The sequence below is a fragment of the Lagenorhynchus albirostris genome, chromosome 3 (genome assembly GCF_949774975.1).
Source record: "Lagenorhynchus albirostris chromosome 3, mLagAlb1.1, whole genome shotgun sequence".
Lineage (NCBI taxonomy): Eukaryota > Metazoa > Chordata > Mammalia > Artiodactyla > Delphinidae > Lagenorhynchus > Lagenorhynchus albirostris.
In genome coordinates, this window is record NC_083097.1 from 63,536,688 (window position 1) to 63,556,375 (window position 19,688).

The 19,688-nt window shown below is 37.8% G+C and overlaps 1 protein-coding gene across 3 annotated transcripts in view; it reads left to right on the top strand.

Annotated features, from left to right (window-relative positions):
* Nucleotides 1-454: 454 nt before the first annotated feature.
* ZFYVE16 (zinc finger FYVE-type containing 16) overlaps nt 455-19,688 on the top strand; it is a 55,329-nt gene continuing 36,095 nt past the window's right edge. For all 3 annotated transcript variants that reach the window (XM_060143202.1, XM_060143204.1, XM_060143205.1), the window contains exons 1-3: nt 455-593; nt 16,199-16,307; nt 17,014-19,286. In XM_060143202.1, coding sequence (XP_059999185.1) covers nt 16,238-16,307; nt 17,014-19,286 — 2,343 coding nt within the window. In that variant the 5' untranslated portion in view covers nt 455-593; nt 16,199-16,237. The remainder of the gene's footprint in view (nt 594-16,198; nt 16,308-17,013; nt 19,287-19,688) is intronic.

Consider the following 19,688-nt stretch of genomic DNA (forward strand, 5'->3'; position numbering starts at 1 on the left):
CCTTATTTAAGTTTATAGGAAACTTGTGGTGAACACAGTAAAGCTCAAACAAGCACAAATATACATCACATGATTGACATTTACTTCTCCGGATGAGTTAGCTTTTGTTTTCAGACCGGGGAGGCAGCTGTTCTCGCGGCCACTGTCAGAAAAGCAGAACTAAAGCAAGGAGAGGCAAAGGCAGAGCCCTTGGGAATGGCCAGTCGTCTGGAGGGCTTAAGGCTTGGCAGCGGGATAGGAGCATTTTGGTTGCTGCCAGGGTGTGAGGGGGAAGGGGGCTGCGGGTGGTTGCAAAACCAGCCCGAAGCAAAAAAAGTGAGGTTTTTTCCAGGAAGACAGCAGCGCTGGGGGGAGCAGGCCGCGTTGGCTGCCCAGCAGGCGGGTGTGTCCAGTACAGGCCGCAGGACGCAGGAGGCTGGGGGCGGGGGAAGCTGCGTCTAGGTCAGCGAAGGGCAGAGGAAGCCGGACACGGACGCAGTCGTCTCCCGATCCCGGCTCCAAGGCTTCTAGTGGGAAACCGAGTCCCGACCTACGGCCGATCTTCAGGAGCCCCAGTCACCCCAGTCACCCCATAACCTCCTCAGGTCTTTCCGGTAAGAAGCGCGGCGCCCCGGGCTTAGAACCGGCATGGCAGCGCGCAGGCGCCTCGTGAGCGGGGAGGCCGCGGACGCAGAAGGAGGGGGCGTGTGAGGCACAGAATGCCTTCTCTGCGCCTGCGCTGTCTGCTCTCCCTAGGTCGGGGGGTAGGGGGGCAACAAACCTTGAGCCGGCATCGCGCACACCCTGGATTCCCGGCCGGGGTCGCTCTTCACTCCTTAACGCGGCGTCTCGTCAAGCCTCACAGAGCTCCGCAGGGGTGTGGGGAGGTAAGAGCCCCCTGGAACAGGCGTCTTGGCCTCTCCTCACCCCTGCTGCCCTCGGGGAGGGGGCGGGGTGACCGCTGGTCGCGCTGCCCTAGGCGCTGGGTCTGGCCCTCCTGTTCCTCCAGGGGCCGAGCCTTGAGCCCCCGACCCATTCCTTTTCCGAGCCCCCCTGAGCTGGCTGGGAAATAAGGACTCTCAAACCTCGCGGCTCCTCGGTAAAGCCTGTTGGGCCGGACCAGGCCAGGATGGCAATCACGGCCGCTGTTTGCCGGGTCCCACCCACCCGGGCCTCCAGGAGTGCTGGGCGCTGCCGGGGGAACAACCCCCAGGCTGCAGCGGATGAAGGGAGAAGAGCCCCCAGGGCCGCCTGTCCCTCCAGGGAAGGGGCTGAGCCTGCAGGAGGGGCTGTTGCTCCCGAGGAGTGAGTGGTAGCCACTGCGCTGAAATGACTCTGCCCCCGCAGAGGAATCTGTCACCGCCGCCCGTGCTCTAGCAAAGCCCATTCTCGCACCGACGCATTTTCTCATCGTTTTAGACCAGAAGGACGCGCTAGTGTCCCTTCGTCTACCTTTTCTTTAGTACCTTTGAAAAATGGTAAAAGATGATCTAACTTTTAAACTATAAACTTATTTGTACTACCGTGACTGCATGATACTATATTCCAGACTAAGGGAGTTCTTGTTAGTTTGACTCGTGTGGAAACCAGCCCATACATTTGATAACTTAATATTTTTCCTTTAATAAAATAGGCAGTTTGTTGATCGAATTAGGTTCCTTAATTTATTATTTTGAGCTTGTCTTTTGAACTGGCACAAGTTCAGTGGTTTGATCTAGTAGAACTATATACAATTTTTCACCTAATTTCCCTTTTTTCTCCTCTGGATATTAAACCGCATGTTTAGTGTAAAAAAATTAAATATAATAAAGAATAAGGAAAAATAATCAACTTTAATTCCACATTTAAAGGTAATCAACAATAGTTAATTTTGAGTTTTCACCTGAGTCTTTTTTTTCCCGTGGCATTTTCTTAATTGAAATAATGAGATTTTATATACAGTTGGATTGCCTGCTTTTCTTGCTTAAAATTATATTTTAAGCATTTCCCCATATTTTTAAAAAGCTTCACAGACATGACTTTATGATTTTTGATTACACAACTGATACATGAGCAAAGTGTCTTTTGAAACAGTTACATTACAGATAAATATAAATTCCCTTTTAATTATCATCCCCAGTTATAATATTACATAATATGATGGTATCACAGTTTATTTAATCCAGTGGGTCTCAGGAGCCCTTTATACACTTAAAAATTATCGAGGACTAGAAGAGTTTTTGTTTTCTAATGCAGTATATATATACCATTTTAGAAATTAAAACTCAGAAAATTAAAAAATTTTTACTTATTCATTTAAAAATAACAGTAACCCATTATATATTGAATTAAATTATATTGTTTAAAGTAACTATATTTTAAAAAAAATTTAGTGAGAAAGATGGCATTGTTTTACATTTTTAGTAGGTCACTTTAATGTCTGGCTTTATAGGAGACGGCTAGATTCTCATATTTGCTTTGCCCTTCAGTCTGGTGCGCTACCTTGTTTAAACTGAAGCATACTAAGAAAATCCATCCTTGCACAGATCGGTATTTGGAACAGAAAGGCCCTCACCCGCCGAAAGCTCTTGGGGTCTTTAGGGTTCCTCAGACCACAGTTTTAAAAAGCTGATTTAATCATTCTTGTATTGATGAGCTGTTAGGTTCTTTGCAATTTTCACTATTACAAACATTGCAACATTGAAAGTTCTTTATAATGTGTTCTTGAGCCTAAGTACTAGTGTTTCTCTAGAAGTGGAATTGCTAGGCCATAGAGTATATACTTAAAAAAAAAAGTTTTGATAAACATAAACATCACTTATGATGCCTACATAATTTTCTGTGTCCTAATATCGGTGTTTAGATTGTTTCAATTAATGATTTTGCAAAATATCTTTGCATATTTTCAGTTGTTTTGGATTATTTTCTTGAATTTATGAGATGAGAATCATTAGATCAAATGTTAGGAATCTTTTTGAATCGATTGATGCATATTATCACATTGTTCCCCTGAGTGAGTATACCAGTTTATTTCCTATCAGCCGTGTCTGAGATGCTCTTTTTATCAAACACTTACCAACATTGAGTACTTTTATTATTAAAAAGATCATATTCTGATCTAGTAGGCAGTGAATGGTATGTATTCTGATTTGTGTTACTTTGGTAATGCAGGTTGTACATTGAATGTTTTTTCATAATCTTACTAGTTATCTGTTCATATTGTTTGCCCATTTATGGTCCAGTGTCCAAGTGTTTTTCTAACAGATTTGTATTATCTTTTTACATTATAAGGATACATGCTATCATTTTTTTTGAAGGAAAGGAACAAAATTATCTTTTTTCCTGTTTATAGAAGTAGTATATTTTTGTTAAAAAAATACTATAAGAACATGTAATATAGATGTTATGCTTACATAATCTCAGACACCATTGTGAAAAGTTTGGTGTTTTCTCCTCTGTATTTTTTTTTTCTTGTGACTTTGCTAATACTATAATTTTTTTTACAACTTATTTGTAAAAATGGATTTGTACTATGCATGAAGTTTTACAATTTGATTTTTTTGTCTTTTAGCATTATATATTGGATATTTTTTCATGGAAGTACATAGAACTATGGGCAAAGTTTTTTCAGAGTGGCTTTAAGAACACCAATTGTGACCTTTAGTTATCTGATGTCAGGCTCCTATCCTCTTCTATATTCTCTTCCTAGGTGATTTCATCTATTAACAGCTATGTGCTGCCAATTCCCAAATCTTTATCTATCTCAGACTTCTCTCCTGCATTCCAGATCCTTATATTCAACAGCCTATCGGACATCTCCCCCAGAATGTTCTCAAGGTACTTCAAACACCAGTCCAAACGTGAACTCGTGTTTTCCCTCAGTCCTGCTCCTCTTTGTATTGCCTGTTATGGTCAGTGCTACCTCTGTCTACCCAGTCACTAGCGATGGCAACCTGTCAGTAATCCTAGCTTTCTCCCTTGCTTTCACTCCCCAAAAGTTCCCATTCTTTAGCCGCTTTTTTTTTTTTTTTTTGCGGTACGCGGGCCTCTCACTGCTGTGGCCCCTCCTGTTGCGGAGCACAGGCTCCGGACGCGCAGGCTCAGCGGCCATGGCTCACGGGCCCAGCCGCTCCGCAGCATGTGGGATCTTCCCCGACCGGGGCACGAACCCTTGTCCCCTGCATCGGCAGGCGGACCCTCAACCACTGCGCCACCAGGGAAGCCCAGCCATTACTTTTTAGTGCTGAATAATAGTCGATTGTATGGATGTACCACAGTTTATTTATTCATTTACCTACTGAAGGACATGTCAGTTGCTTCCAATGATTTTTTTTTAAGCACCCAATTCACTGCATTAAACACCTTCTTGTTGAAAATACCTAGAGTAGTTTTTATTTCCTGCACTTTACCCTGATATACAAGAGAAGGTGTCTACTAAGATAGAAAGTGTTCGTGTGGAGTAGAAGTCACAACAGAATGGGCCCCAGCTCAGAAATAGGTTTACCTGACCATTGATTTTCTAATTTATATCTTCATCATGTTAGTTAAACTCCTCAGACACCTCCACCTTGTTCTGTTCCCTATGGGAACAGCCGCTTTTATATCTGTTTCCTTTCCATCTGCCCTGTCTCAGTTCAGGCCCTCATCATCTCTCACCTTAACCATTTTAGGAGTCTCCTTGCTGTTGGTTTTGTTGTTTTCTGACAAATCTTCCATGTTGTTGCCAGTTTGGTTTTACTCATGAAGAGATTTTTAAAAATTATTTTTGCAGAGTAAATATTGTAAATATTTGTTTATAAAATTATGAATACATAAATGGCCAAGTGAGTAAAGATACTACCTAAAACAAGTTATCATATGCACACATAAATAAACTTCCTTAGAATAGGGAATATATCTTATATTTCTTTTGTGTCTTCTGTGCAAGGGTAGATTACTGGCACAATAAGTAAATCTTGATTGAAATGGGAAGTATGTGCAGTTTAATAAGATTTCATGTCAAAAGATTTCAATGTCATACCTTTTACAAATTGTTAGATTATATTATTATTTAATTATCCTACCTTGTTTTGTATCTTTTAGGTGACTCAAAGAACATAATAATTAGTAGTACATTGCCATTTACATAGAAATACTTTTTAAGTAGATATTATGTCATAAATTCTATAATTTTTAAGAAAAATTATTGGGCTTTTTCTAATGAGAACTGTTTCTACACCTTTGAGTTCTGTGCTTTATTTTTTTAAAAATACATTTTGTATTCACAGTTCCTTTATTGCTTTTTGCTATTATATTTAAGGTAATATTTATGTTTATCAAAGGGATACCTGTACATAATTTAAAGAGTCAAATAATTCTACAAGACTTACAGTGAAAAACAATAGCCCTCTGCTCTCATCCTTCTCTCCCTGAATCCCACTCTACAGAAGCAGCTTTTCTAATTGTTCCTCTTTGGAATCACAAACACAGAAAATAACATGAGTAACTATTTTCTCAGTTCTCCCAAGGGTGATTTATAACTACAGTAGACCCTTGTACAACACGAGTTTGAAGTGCAGGCCCACTTATACGCGGATTTTTTCCAGTAGTAAATAAATACTACAGTACTACACCATCCTGCTTGGTTGAATCCATGGATACAGACAGGAATCTCACTTACTGAGGAACTGTGGATACAGAGGGCTGCCTGTAAGTTATATAGGACTTCGTGAAGTGTCAGCACCCAAACCCCATTGTTCAAGGGTCAGCTGCAGTAACACTTCAGATGCACAGGAGAGATGTTAATTCATTACGTAAAGTGGATGCCTTAGGGGCATCAAGGCTTAATTCTCTCACAGAACCCTTACTGAGAAAGGCTGCCCCACAGTCAGCGACTATTTAACTCTTTCACCTCTAGGTTTTTAAATAACCTGCTCTCATATACAGCTATTTCTCCTCCCTATCCCCATCCTACCATAGTTTTAGACGTGATTTACCAACTTCCTATTATAGAAGATGGAAATTTATGTTTTTGTTTTTGTTTTTGTTTTGCGGTACGCGGGCCTCTCACCGTTGCGGCCTCTCCCGTTCCGGAGTACAGGCTCCGGACGCGCAGGCTTAGCGGCCGTGGCTCACGGGCCCAGCCGCTCCGCGGCATGTAGGATCTTCCCGGACCAGGGCACGAAGCCGTGTCCCTTGCATCGGCAGGCGGACTCTCAACCACTGCAGCACCAGGGAAGCCCGGGAATTTATGTTTGTTACACCAGCCTCCACGTTTAAATACTGCACTTCTCCCCTCCTTTATATTTGCAAATTAGTTATATGTTAATTTTTAGTTAAATTATTATTTAGTGTTTGCATCATTTATGTAAATATTGTGTACAGCTGAGCCAGGTAGTATATTGTGATGATACTTCCTTTCTTATATAATTCTGTGTTTTTCCTAGAGTTCATAATCATCTTGGTTTTTTAATATATCTTTTCATATCTTTTATTTAATGTATTAACAACCTTTCAGGCAAGATGTGTAAATCTCCTGTTGGTAGATTCACACACATCAGATAATCTGTTTGTTTATTTTGCAATATCTTTCCTGTAATTGTCTGTCACCCTGCCTCCATCTTGATGGGTTGCTCTCTAGGCCTGTTGTACAGCTATCTTCCTGAAGTGTCCTTTTATGCTTATCTGTGAATTTCATTTTTCTCTGCCCTCTGTGGGATAACCTGTTTCCAGGATGTCAGGTCTTTTTTCTTTCTTGGTGTCGCCTTCATGTTGGCAAAGTACATCGTCTAGTAGTTTCCTGAGAAAGACTGAATGGGAGGCAAATTTTGACATACCTCCTTCATTATGTGTGTGCATGTATGTGCACATGCATTTCTTTACTTTCCAGCATTATAAGATACTCCATGCTCATCTTGTATATTTCCTGTCCCAGTCTTAACAATCAGCGATTTCTCCAAGGAGCCTTGGTTCCTTTTGTTGGAGAAACCAAGATCTGGGCACTAGTGTGCTTATTGCCACTAAGACGTCTTGCTTTTAGGCCCTTTCAGCTGATGGAGCAAGAGATATGGTTTATGCTAATATCTATAAATATTTCAAACAAAAAATTATTACAAATGTGTAACCATCTGTGTCCATATTAAGCTAAACATGAATTTATACTGATGTCTCCAACTCAAATTCATTACCACATGGATCATTCTAGCTTCCTCCCCTTGCTTATATGTAACCTTCCCCTCCAAAAGTGGAAACCTCACTCCCACCATCAGCCATCCATTTATTTAATTTCATTTCCAGCATATGTGTATGATGGTTTCAGAATTAACCTATACCCCCAGGAGAAACAACTTTATCAACTAGAGTACAATGCTTGTGTTGCCTTTAGACTCCACTTATTTCCAAAGGTAGAACTTTATTTCTCTACCCCCTTCAGCATGGTTGTTTTATACATTCGTAATGCATTTAGACTTTTTTTCACATTCTGCATTCCAACTGAGTCCCCCAACCTTCTAAACATTTTTTAAAATTTGCGTACATTGAGGTTATACTTTGTGTTATAAAGTTGTATGGGTACTGACAAATGCTTAATGTCTTGTATTCACCATTATAGTATTATACAGAATAGTTTCACCACCCTAAAAGATCCACTTTGCTTTAGCTGTTCAGTCCTCCCCTACTCCAGAGCACTGGCAGTCACTGATATGTGTACTATCACTCTAGTTTTACCCATTCCAGAATGTCATAAAATTAGAATTGTATAGTATAGAGATTTTTTAGACTGCTTTCTTTCACTTAGCAATACCCATTTAAGATTCATCCATCTTTTTGTGGCTTGATGGTACATTTCTTTATATCACTGAATAATGTTCCATTGCATGGATGTACCAGAGTTTATTTAGCCGTTCACTTACTGAAGGACATCTTGGATGCTTCCACATTTTGGCAGTTATGAATAAAGCTGCTATAAACAGTCACATCTCAGTTCTTATGTGGACATAAATCTTTAAATCAGTAAATACCCAGTAAATACCCAGTATTATGATTGCTGGTTCATATGGTAAGACTATGTTTAGTTTTGTGAGAGACTGCCAAGGTGTTTTCCAAAGTGGCTATACCATGTTGCATTCCTATCAGCAATAAATGAGAGTTCCTGCTGTTTGGCATCCTTGGGGCATTTGGTATTGTCAGTTTTTTGGATTTCAACCATTGTAATAGATATGAAGTGGTATCTCATTATTTAAATCTGTAGTTCTCTAAAGATAAATGATATTGAGCATTTTATCATATGCTTATTTGCAAATTTTATATCTTTTAAAATTTTTATTTTAGAGTATAGTTGATTACCAATCTTGTGTTAGTTTCAGGTGTACAGCAGAGTGATTCAGTTATACATATACATGTATCCATTCTTTTTAAAATTCTTTTCCCATTTAGGTTATTATAGAGTATTGAGCAGAGTTCCCTATTATATAGTAGGTCCTTGTTGGGCAAACTTTATATCTTCTTTGGAGAGGTATCTGTTCAGAACTTTTGCCCATTGTTTAATTGGATTGTTTGTTATCTAATTATTGAATTTTAAGAGTTTTTTGAGGACTTCGGACACAAGTCCTTTATCAGTTATGTGTTTTGCAAATATTATCTCCCACTCTGTGGCTTGTCTTCTCATTTTCTTAACAGTGTCTTTTTCAGAGCAGATTTTTTTTTAACTTCAATAATGTCCAACTTATCAATTTTTTTCTTTCATGTCTCATGCCATTGGTGTTATATTTAAAAATTCATCACCGGGGCTTCCCTGGTGGCACAGTGGTTGAGAGTCCGACTGCCGGTGCAGGGGACACGGGTTCGTGCCCCGGTCCGGGAGGATCCCACATGCCGCAGAGCAGCTGGACCCGTGAGCCATGACCGCTGAGCCTGCGTGTCCGAAGCCTGTGCTCCACAACGGGAGAGGCCACAGCAGTGAGAGGCCTGTGTACCGTAAAAAAAAAAAAAAAAAAAAAAAAATCATCACCAACCCAAGGTTATATAGATTTCCTCTTATGCTTTTTCAAGAAGTTTTTAGAATATTGCATTTTACATTTAGTCTCATCCATTTTATTTTTGATTTATTTCTTCTTCCTGTTTCATTGAGATAAAACTGACATACCGCACTATATAAGTTTAAGATGTACAGCATAATGATTTGACTTACATACATCATGAAATGATTACCAGAGTAAGTTTCGTGAACATCCTTTATCTCATATAGATACAAAACTAAAGAAATAGAAAAAAATTTTTTTCCTTGTTATGAGAACTCTTAGGGTTTACTGTCAACAACTTTCATATATAACATACAGCAATGTTAATTATATTTATCATGCTGTACATTACATCCCTAGTACTTATTTATCCTATAACTGATGTTTGTACCTTTTTGCTACCTTCATCCAGTTCCCCCTACCTCCACCCCCTGCCTCTGGTAACCACAAATCTGATCTTTTTTTCTGAGTTTGTTTGTTTGCTTTTGAAGTATAAATGACCTACAATACTATGTTAGTTCCTGGTACATAACATAGTGATTTGATATTTCTATACATTTCAAAATGATCACCACAATAACTCTAGTTACCATCTTTCACCATACAAAGATATTAAATAATTATTGACTGTATTCCCCACCCTGTACATTTCATACCCATGACTTATTTATTTTGTAACTGGAAGTTTGTACCTCTTAGTCTCCCTCATCTAGTTCTCTCCTCCCCCCATCACCCTTCCCTCTGGCAAGGGGGATTTGTTCTTTATATATATGACTCTTTCTCTTTTGTTGTGTTTGTTCACTTGTTTTTTAGATTGTACATATAAGTGAAATCATATAGTAATTGTCTTTCTCTGTTTGACTTATTTCACTTAGCATAATACCCTCTAGTTCCATCCATGTTGTTACAGATGGCAGTTTTGCCATTTTATTTCCATATGTCTTTGTTCTCTTTGGGTTGATCTTGTTTGGGACTCTCTGTGATTCCTTGATTCTGTGGGTTCTGAATGTCTATTTCCTTTCCCAGGTTAAGGAAGTTTTTAGCTATTATGTCTTCAAATATGTTCTCTGCCCCTTTCTCTCTCTCTTCTCCTTCTGGAACTCCTATAATGCAAAGTTAGTACACTTGATGTTGTCTTAGAGGTCTCTTAAGCTGTCCTCTTTTTTTTTTTAATTCGTTTTTTCTTCTCCTGTTCAGCTTGAATGATTTCTACTACTCTGTCTTCTAGTTCGCTGATCTGTTCCTCTGTATCATCTAGTCTACTGCTGATTCCTTCTGGAGTATTTTTTTTTCTTTCAGTTATTGTATTCTTCAACTCCGTTTGGTTCTTTATATTTTCTAATTCTTTGTTGGAAACTTCCAACTTCTCACTGTGCTCATCCATTCTTTTCCTGAGTTCTTTGAGCATTTTTATTATTGTTACCTTGAACTCTTTATCAAGTGGATTACTTATCGCCACTTAGTTCTTCTTCTGGGGTTTTATCTCGTTCCTTCATTTGGAACATATTCCACTGTTGCCTCATTTGCCTAATTCTCTGTCTTTATTTCTGTGTATTTGGTAGGTTGGGTATGCTTCCTGATCTTGGAGAAATGACCTTATGTAGAAGACGTCCTATGATGCCCAGCAGCATACTCCCCTCTCATCCCCAGGCCTATCTGCTCTAGGGAGTGCCCTCTCGGTGGACTGCATGGGCCCTTCTGTTTTGTTGGGGTGACTGCTGTGGGCGTCCTGGTGGGTGTGGCTGACCCCTTGTCTGGTTTGGTTGCCATCCTGAGCAGGGCCAGGTCCTGACGTGACTGGCTGCATGGCCTGTGGTGTCCCAGTCCTGATGCTAGACTGCTGGTGGGCAGGGCTGGGTCATGAGGTGCTTGGGCCAGGACTAGTGCTGGCCATTAGTGGGCAGAGCCCGGTCCTGAGGCTGGTGTTGGCCTGTTGGCAGGCAGGGCTGGTTCCTGACATGGTTGGCTGTGAGGTCTGGGATGTCCTGGAGCTGATGCTGGCCTGCTGTTGGTTAGGTCCAGATCCCATGGCTGATAAGCCAGAGGGAGGATTCCAAAATGGCGCTTCTCATCACCAGTGTCCTTATGGTAGAATGAGCTCCCCAAAATGACTGCTGCCAGCATCTGTGTCCCCAGGGTAAGTTCCAGTTGCCTCCTGCCTCCAGGAGTCTCTCTAAGATCAGCAAGTGGGTCTGACCAAATCTCCTTTCAAATTACTGCTTCTGCCCTGGATCTCAGAGCATGTGTGATTTGGTGTGCACACTTTTAAGAGTGAAAGCTCTATTTCCCCCAGCCCTCTGGCTATCCTGAATGTAAGCCCAAAGCCTAATGTTTTAGGAGGCTCATTCTCCTGGTGTAGGACCCCCAGGCTGCGGAACCTGTTATGGAGCTCAGGCCCCTTGTTCCTTGGGGAGAACCTCTGCAGTTGTAATTATCCTGCTGCTTATGGATCACCCACCCAAGGGTATGTGTCTTGACTGTACCATGTTTCCACCTCTCCTACCCATCTTGTTGGGGTTCCTTCTTTATATTAAGTTGTAGAAGATCATTTCTGCTAGTTCTCCTCAATAGTTGCTCTTTAAGTAGTAATTTTGGTGTGCCCATGGGAGGAGGTGAGCTCAAGGTCTTCCTATTCCTCTGTCTTAGCCACTCCCCCTCTATTATCCATTTAAAATACATTCTTACGTAAGGTGTAATTCTTGCAGTATTTCATACTTTTCATTATTATTATATTTGTTATGGTGATCTGGGATCAGTGATCTTTGATGTTACTACTATAACTTGCTGAGGGCCTAGATGACGATTAGCATTTTTAGCATAAAGAATTTTTTAATTGAGGTGTGTACATTGGTTTTCTTATACATAATAGTATTGCACACAATAAACTACAGTATAGTGTAAATCTTTAAATCATTTGGACAAATGCCATATAACTTTTATGTGCACTGGGAAACCAAGAAATTTGTGCAACTCACTTTATTATGATGTTCACTGGTCTGGAACCAAACCTACAATATCTTCAAGGTATCCTGTATTGTGTTGACTGTTATAGGTCCTTTGCCTTTCCATATACACTTTAGAATCAGTTTCCTGAGTTCTACAAAATAGTTTTCTGGGATTTTGATTGGGATTGCACTGAAGCTACAGATCAGGTTGGAAGAACTAACATCTTAACAGTATTGTCTCCTTGTCCATGAACATGGACTATATCTCCATTTATTTAGATCTTCTTTGATTTTTTTGTCAGCATTTTGTAGTTTTCCACATATAGGTCCTGTATATATTTTATACTTATATCTAGGCATTTAATTTTTGAGGTATATTGTAAAAGCTGTTTTTTAAAATTTCAAATTCCAACTGTTCCTTGCTCATATAGGAAGCATTTGACTTTTGTATATTAACCTTGTATCCTGCATCCTTGCTATTACACTCACTTTTCCATATTGGGGGGTCAGTTTGGGGAGATTTTCTACATTGAAAATCATGTCATCACAAATAAAGACATTTTTATTTCTTCCTTTCCAAACAGTGTACCTTTTATTTCCTTTTCTTATTACACTAGTGAGGGTTTCCGTACTATGTGCAATAGGAGTGGTGAGAGAAGACATCCTTTCCTTGATCCCAGTCTTTGGGGGTAGGGCATCTAGTTTCTCATCACTAAATATATTGTGTAATGGTAGCTGTAGGTATTTTGTGGATATTCTTCATCAAACTGAAGAAGTTCTCCTCTACTCATAATTTGCTGAGAGCTTTTATCATGAGTAAGTATTGGGTCTTGTCAAATGCTTTTTCTTTTGCATCAGTTCATATGATTATATGATAATTTTTCTTTAGTCTGTTGATGTGGTATATTACATTGATTAATCTTCAAATGTTGAACCCGCCTTGCATACCTGAATAAATCCCACTTGGTTGTTGTGTATAATTTTGTTTATACATCACTGGATTTGATTTGCTAATATTTTGTTGTGGGTTTTTACTTCTGTGTTCATAAGTTACATTGGTCTGTAGTTTTTCTTTCTTGTAATGTGTTTATCTGATTTTGGTATTAGAGTAATGCTGGTCTTATAGAATGAGTTAGGAAGTGTTCCCTGTGCTTCTTTTTTTCTGGAGGAGACTGTGGAAGATTTGGATCATTTCTTCATTAAATATTTGGTAAAATTCACCAGTGAAGCTATCTAGACCTGATGACTTTTTTTGTGGAGGGTTATTAATTATTGATTCATTTTGTTAATATATATAGGACTGTTCAGGTTGTCTGTTTTTCCTTGTGTGGATTTTGGTAGTTTGTGTTTTTCAAGGAATTAGTCCATTTCATCAAAATGATCAAGTTTGGGGGCATAGAATTGTTCATAATATTGCTTTATTTTCCTTTAAGTGTCCATGGTATCAATAGTTATGACCCCTCTTTCACTTCTGATATTGGTTATTTGTATCTCTCTTTTTTTTTAATTAGCCTAGTTTATCAATTTTACTTTTTTCAGAGAAAGAGTTTTTGGTTTCAGTGGTTTTTCTCCATTTCTCTATTTTCCTGTTTTTAATTTCATTGATTTCTGCTCTGATCTTTGTTACCTTTCCTTCTACCTACTTTGGGCTTAAGTTGTTCTTTTTCTAATTTCCCAAGGTGGAAGCTTAGATTATGGATTCTTAGATCTTTCTTTTTTAATATATGCACTTAATGCTATAAGTGCCCCTTTAAGCACTGCTTTTCCTACATTCTGTAAGCCTCACTTGAATTTTAAGATTTGTGTTGTCAATTTTCATGATCTTTTTTCTTCACATATTCTTTACGTATGGCTTTCTGTTGCTGTTTCATAGTCGCATTGTTTTTTTTTTCTGAGAATATTAGTTTCTTTGAAGTTTTCTTCTTCCTATATTGTCTCTTCCTCCAAGTTCCTTTTATTTGTTTTGGTGCCTGTGTGTTTTCATGTACTTTTGTATATGTATGGTATAAATAAAATTTTAAAATGGAAATAAAAGAATAATATGCTTTAATGAATAGGATGGCATACCATTGTTAATGAGAATTGTTCTGAAGTTTACCTTGTGCTAGCGTAATTATTGTTTCTTTGAAGATGACATTTTCTTTCTGGCTATTCTATCTTGGAGTTCAAAAGTTTCACTGTAGAGTATCTAACTGTGGACTTCTCTTTACAGTCGACCATTGAACCATGTGAGGGTTGGGGTGCCGATTCTCTGCAAGTCAAAAATTCACATATAACCTATAGTCAGCCCTCCGTATCCATGGTTCCTCCATATCCATGATTCAACCAACTCTGTGGAGTATTGCAGTATTTACTATTGAAAAAAATCTGCAGATAAGTGAGCTGTGCAGTTCAAAGCCATGTAGTTCAAGGGTCAACTGTATTTATATTGCTTGGTAATGGGTTACCTATATCTGTTGTGTTTTTCATCAGTTCTGGAATTCCTGGCATTATCTTTTCAAGCATACTTGTTCCATGCTCTGTTCTCCTTACGGGGCTCCATTCTCATTCTGTCATCCATGTTTTTTAACTTCTTTTTTCATATTTTCTTCTTCCTCATCTCTCTGGGCTACATTTTAGGTTATTTCTTCAGATAGGTCTTCCTGTTTGTTCAATTCTCTTAAGCTCTATATAATCTTTTTTAACCCATCTTTAAAGTATCTCTCATTTTTTCTGAGCCTCATGTGTCCTCAGTTCATGGTGACCATCATAAGTGGCTCTAGTAAAGCCCTTTCAGTAGTTTTTTGTCTTTTATCCTTCATTTCCCACTCCTATTCCTTACTCAGGGCACCATTCAAATGTGTTTAATAATCTATATCTTTTTGTTTGTATATTATTGCAAAATTTGTATTGTTTTATTGTGTTTTACAAAAGTAACAGTTTGTAACAGACTGGAAGTTTAAAAAAAATGTCATTCACTATCAACTGTTTGAGGAACATTGCTGAAAAGTGTTCCCCCTTCTGGATTAAGCCAATTGCTTTCTTTTGATATCATTTAACTTGTCCCTCTATCCATGAATTTCCTGTAAATATGCGGTTAGTGCTAAAAACTTGATTAGATTTGGATTCAGGTTTTTTTTGTTTTTTTGTGGGTTTTTTTGTTTGTTTTTTTGGGCAGGAATATTTTGTATATGATTCTATGTCTTCCACATTAATTGATGGTGAAATTGGTCACTGGATTTAGATGTGTTGGCCTGATCCCACCATTATAAAGTTCCCCTCAACCTTTCATCTAACAGTTTTAACATCCATTGATAGCCATTGCGTAGTCCATTTATTGTTTTAGGGACTATGAAGAAATGATTTAAAAAATTTTAATATCTTTCTGCATTTATCAACTGGAATTCTTATCTAAAGAATTCTTCCTCAGCAACTGTTTTCTTATCCTAAAGTACATTTTGTAAATAAAGGGCAGGATAAATTCTTAGTTCTTTTCTCTTAGTATATCAATTTTCAGAGTAAAGGGTTACTGCCCTAGCAACTCTCTAATGAGTGGTGGTTTTTGGTTTTGTTTTTAGTATCATTATGATCTCTTGGTTTGTTTGTCTTTTTTAATCCATTTGATTTGTGGTCAGTCCTTTGTAGTCTTCATGTATTTGAGGTTCATTTGTCCCATTTAAGCCAGTGATACTTAGCTCCTGTGTCCTTTTTATATTGTCCCATTAGTCATTGATAGATTCCTTCAAGGTGTCTCAGGCTTATTTGATGGAGCTCCTGCCACAGATCAGAGGTTCTTCTACTTTATTCATAAAACTAACTTTTAGTTTTCTTGTACCTCTCTCATATGCTTGTTTTCTATTTCTTTAATTTCTGCTGTTAGCTTATTTGTTTTCATTCTTTTTTTTCTAGTATAAGCATCTAAGTCTCTAGGTATCTGTCTTTAAGTATTCACTTTTGCTGAATCTCGCAAGTTTTTACATGCAGTATTTTTATTTGTGTGTAGTATATTTTATATTATTTGATACGTGGTACTTACAACTATTTGTAGCTTTAAACTATGCATTCTTTGACCCATGAGTTATTTAGATAAGTTTTAAATTTTAAATAGTTTATGTATGCATGTTATGTTGTTAGAGTTTGTTTTCATGTCATTTTTGTATATATAGAGGAATTTCCCCAACTAAATTACAGATTCTTCAAAGCAATACTCTTAAATTTTATTTGTGTCTATTCCCTGGCTCTGTTTCTTGGCATGCAGTACATGGTATAATATTTATATGTCAGAGAATTAAATGAAATATCATACTTCGTATTTTCTAGGCACACAAGAATTAAATTCTGAGTAAGTCTACAAGTAGGATGGACAGTTATTTTAAAGCAGCAGTCAGTGACTTGGATAAACTCCTCGATGATTTTGAACAGAATCCAGGTTTGTCAGTTTTTCATTTTTACCATTAATGTAATTTTAAAATATCCGTAATTAGTACTCTTAGCAAAACTTGGTTTCAATTTTGGTCACATGGTTATCTTCTGTAAAACATTCACTTATTATAATGAATTAGTGTATTCTTATACTGAATAGAACCAATAGCCAGAAATAGAAGTAAGAAAGGTAGAAGTTTCTCTCCAGATACACGTTTAGGTAAAAGAAAGACCTTTAAAAACAACATACGAAAGCATGTTGAACAGTATCTTCAGCCTAGTAACATAAAACCATTTCAGTAACATAAAACCATTTCAGCTTTCAGCTGAAAGCAACCTGAAAGTTCTATATTAATTGGTATTTCATTACTATGAAAGATAGTATTTTCCTCATCTTAGGATGAAGACTAGGAAACTGGAGGGCAGAACAAAAAAGTTAGATTGTTTTTCAGCTCTTCCTTCGTCTGGTTTTTATAGTGCAACTGAGTTATTTTGAGTAGAATTTCTATCATATTATGACATCTACATTAAAAAGTAAAAACCCCAAGTAGTTTAAATCCAAGTGAAAATAATTTTGGAGGTTATTACTATTTTGCAGGAGAGTAATATATTTCTGGTCTAAAAAAAAGTTTAGAAGTCGTAGAAACCATAATGTCTTTGTAATAATTTTGATTTGGGTCTCCTGACTAACATTATATTTCTATTTTAATTAGATGAACAAGATTATCTCCAAGATGCACAAAATTCATATGATTCTAACCACTATTCAGTCTGTTCAGAGTTGGCTTCCTCACAGCTAACTTCACTGCTACCAAAGGATCAACAATGCATTAATTGTTGTGCCTCATCAGAAACAGGCTATGAAACAAATCAAATTGCCCTGAATGAAAAAACACTTGAGGGACAAACTTCTATACAAAATGAAAAAAATGTAACAGGACTTGATCTCCTTTCTTCTGTGGATGGTGGCACTTCAGATGAAATCCAGCCTCTATATATGGGACGATGTAGTAAACCTGTCTGTGATCTGATAAGTGACATGGGTAACTTAGTTCATGTAACTAATAGTGAAGAAGATATTAAAAAATTATTGCCAGATGATTTTAAGTCTAGTGCAGATTCCTTGATTGGATTGGATTTATCTTCAGTGTCAGAAACTTTCTGTATTTCTTCAACAGACCATGGTAATAATACAGTCAGAGAGGAACAGAATGATGTCAGTTCTGAATTACAAAACAGAGAAATCAGTGGAACTAAAGAATTTGGTATAAAAGTAGATACGACACTTTCAGATTCGTGTAATTACAGCGGAAAAGAAAATTTAGAGGATAAAAAGATCTCTAATCAGTTAGAACCAGTTGTTGATTTCAACATGCCATCTGCTTTGACTCAACAAAGTTCCAAAATGTTTGATGCCAAAGACCACCTACAGGACAAGAACCAGCCATGTGAATTAGTAAAAGCTGATGGCTGTTTGGTAAAAGAGGAGGTAGATGTGCCAGTCATAGCTGCCCCAGAATGTTTAAAAGAAGGAGGCAGCACAAGTGCTTTGTCTTGCAGTCTTCCAAAAAATGGAGGTTTATGCTTAAATGATTCAAATTTAAGAGATGAAAATTTCAAGTTACCTGACTTTTCCTTTCAGGAAGATAGGACTGCTATATTTATAAAACAATCTGCAAAAGAAGACTCAAGAAATTTAGATCTTAAAGATAATAAGGATGAAATCCAAGATTCTGCTTCAACTTTACATGTTTCAAGTGAAAATACATATTCCTCATTGTCCTGTCTTCCAGTACCTGGGGCTTTGTGTGGATCATTAATTGAAAATAAAGCTCATGGTGATTGTTTACCCCAGAATGAATATAAAGATAATATAAAAGATGCAGTGACTGTGCATGAAGAAATACAGAAGAATATGACTTCAGGTGGGGAACCTTTGAAGGAGAATGATCTTTTGAAACGGGAAAAATGTAAAAACATACCTCATCAGCCATTAATTGAAAAGATGGGCGATAGAGAGGCAGATTCTAACCAGATGGTAGTTAGAGTTGAGTCTTTGGATTACCCTGATAACACCAGTTCTTCTACAGCTGCAGAATCTCAAATAGAGCTTTCTGATGCTAATGCCCCAGAATCTCCTGATTGTTGTGAAGGTTTCACTTTTTCAAGCAATGATATCAGTGGACAAGATTTGGATTACTTTAATATTGATGAAGGCATGAAAAGTGGTGCACCAGTTAGTGATGCTGAACTTGACGCCTTTCTGACTGAACAGTATCTTCAGCCTAGTAACATAAAACCATTTGAAGAAAATGTAAATGACTCAAAATCTCAGATGAATCAGATAGATAGGAAAGGCCCAGATGATGGAAATGTCGACAATATATATTTCAATGCTGAAGCAGGAGCTACTGGGGAAAGTCCTGGTATTAATATGATTTGCGAAACGGTTGATAAACAGAATACAACAGAAAATGGTAGCCTTTCTTTAGGGGAAAAAAGTGCAATTCCAGTTGAACAAGTGTTATCTAGCAGTAAGTCTGAGATTACAAATGAATTATCAGTCTCTGATAGTAACAGTCAATCTGTTCATGTTGGAGGCGCCAGACCTAAGCAACTGTTTAGTGTTCCATCAAGAACAAGGAGTTCAAAGGAACCAAATAAGCTGGATGTTCCAAATATCCCTGAAAGTGAATCCAGAATAGCAAATACCATTGTTCCAACCACCTGTGCTACAGATTCTGTGACTGATCCTCAGGTTAGCTTCAATTCTAATTACATTGATATAGAAAGTAATTTTGAAGGTGGATCCAGTTTTGTAACTGCAAATGAAGAATCTCTGCCTGCAAACACTTGCAAAGAAGGCCTTGTTTTGGGCCAGAAACAACCTACTTGGGTTCCTGATTCAGAAGCTCCAAATTGTATGAACTGCCAAGTCAAATTTACTTTTACGAAACGGCGACATCACTGCAGAGCATGTGGAAAAGTAAGCTATAAAAATCTTTGTCTTTTATTTTGAGACATTTTAAATGAAATTTAATGTGACAAAAAAGCTGATAAAGAGATGATTACAAGATTCAGTTAGTTTAAAATCATCGTTTTTCACCTACATGGAAGTGTATAAAGCACTGTCATTTTACAGATTGCTTGAGGTTTGAATAAATGTCACATTGTCATGGGTATTACATACTGGGAAATGAGGAACACTAATTTTTGTGAAATCTAAGAATACGTTTCATTCTCTCTCTAACATGAACACGTCAGATGCACGGAATTCAGTCAGCTTCCAGTTTATCCTTGAATACTTAATTTCAAGACTACTCTGCAGCTAGTGTTATGCTCGATACTTGAGATAAACACTGAGAAAAAAAGCAGATTGGCTTGCACA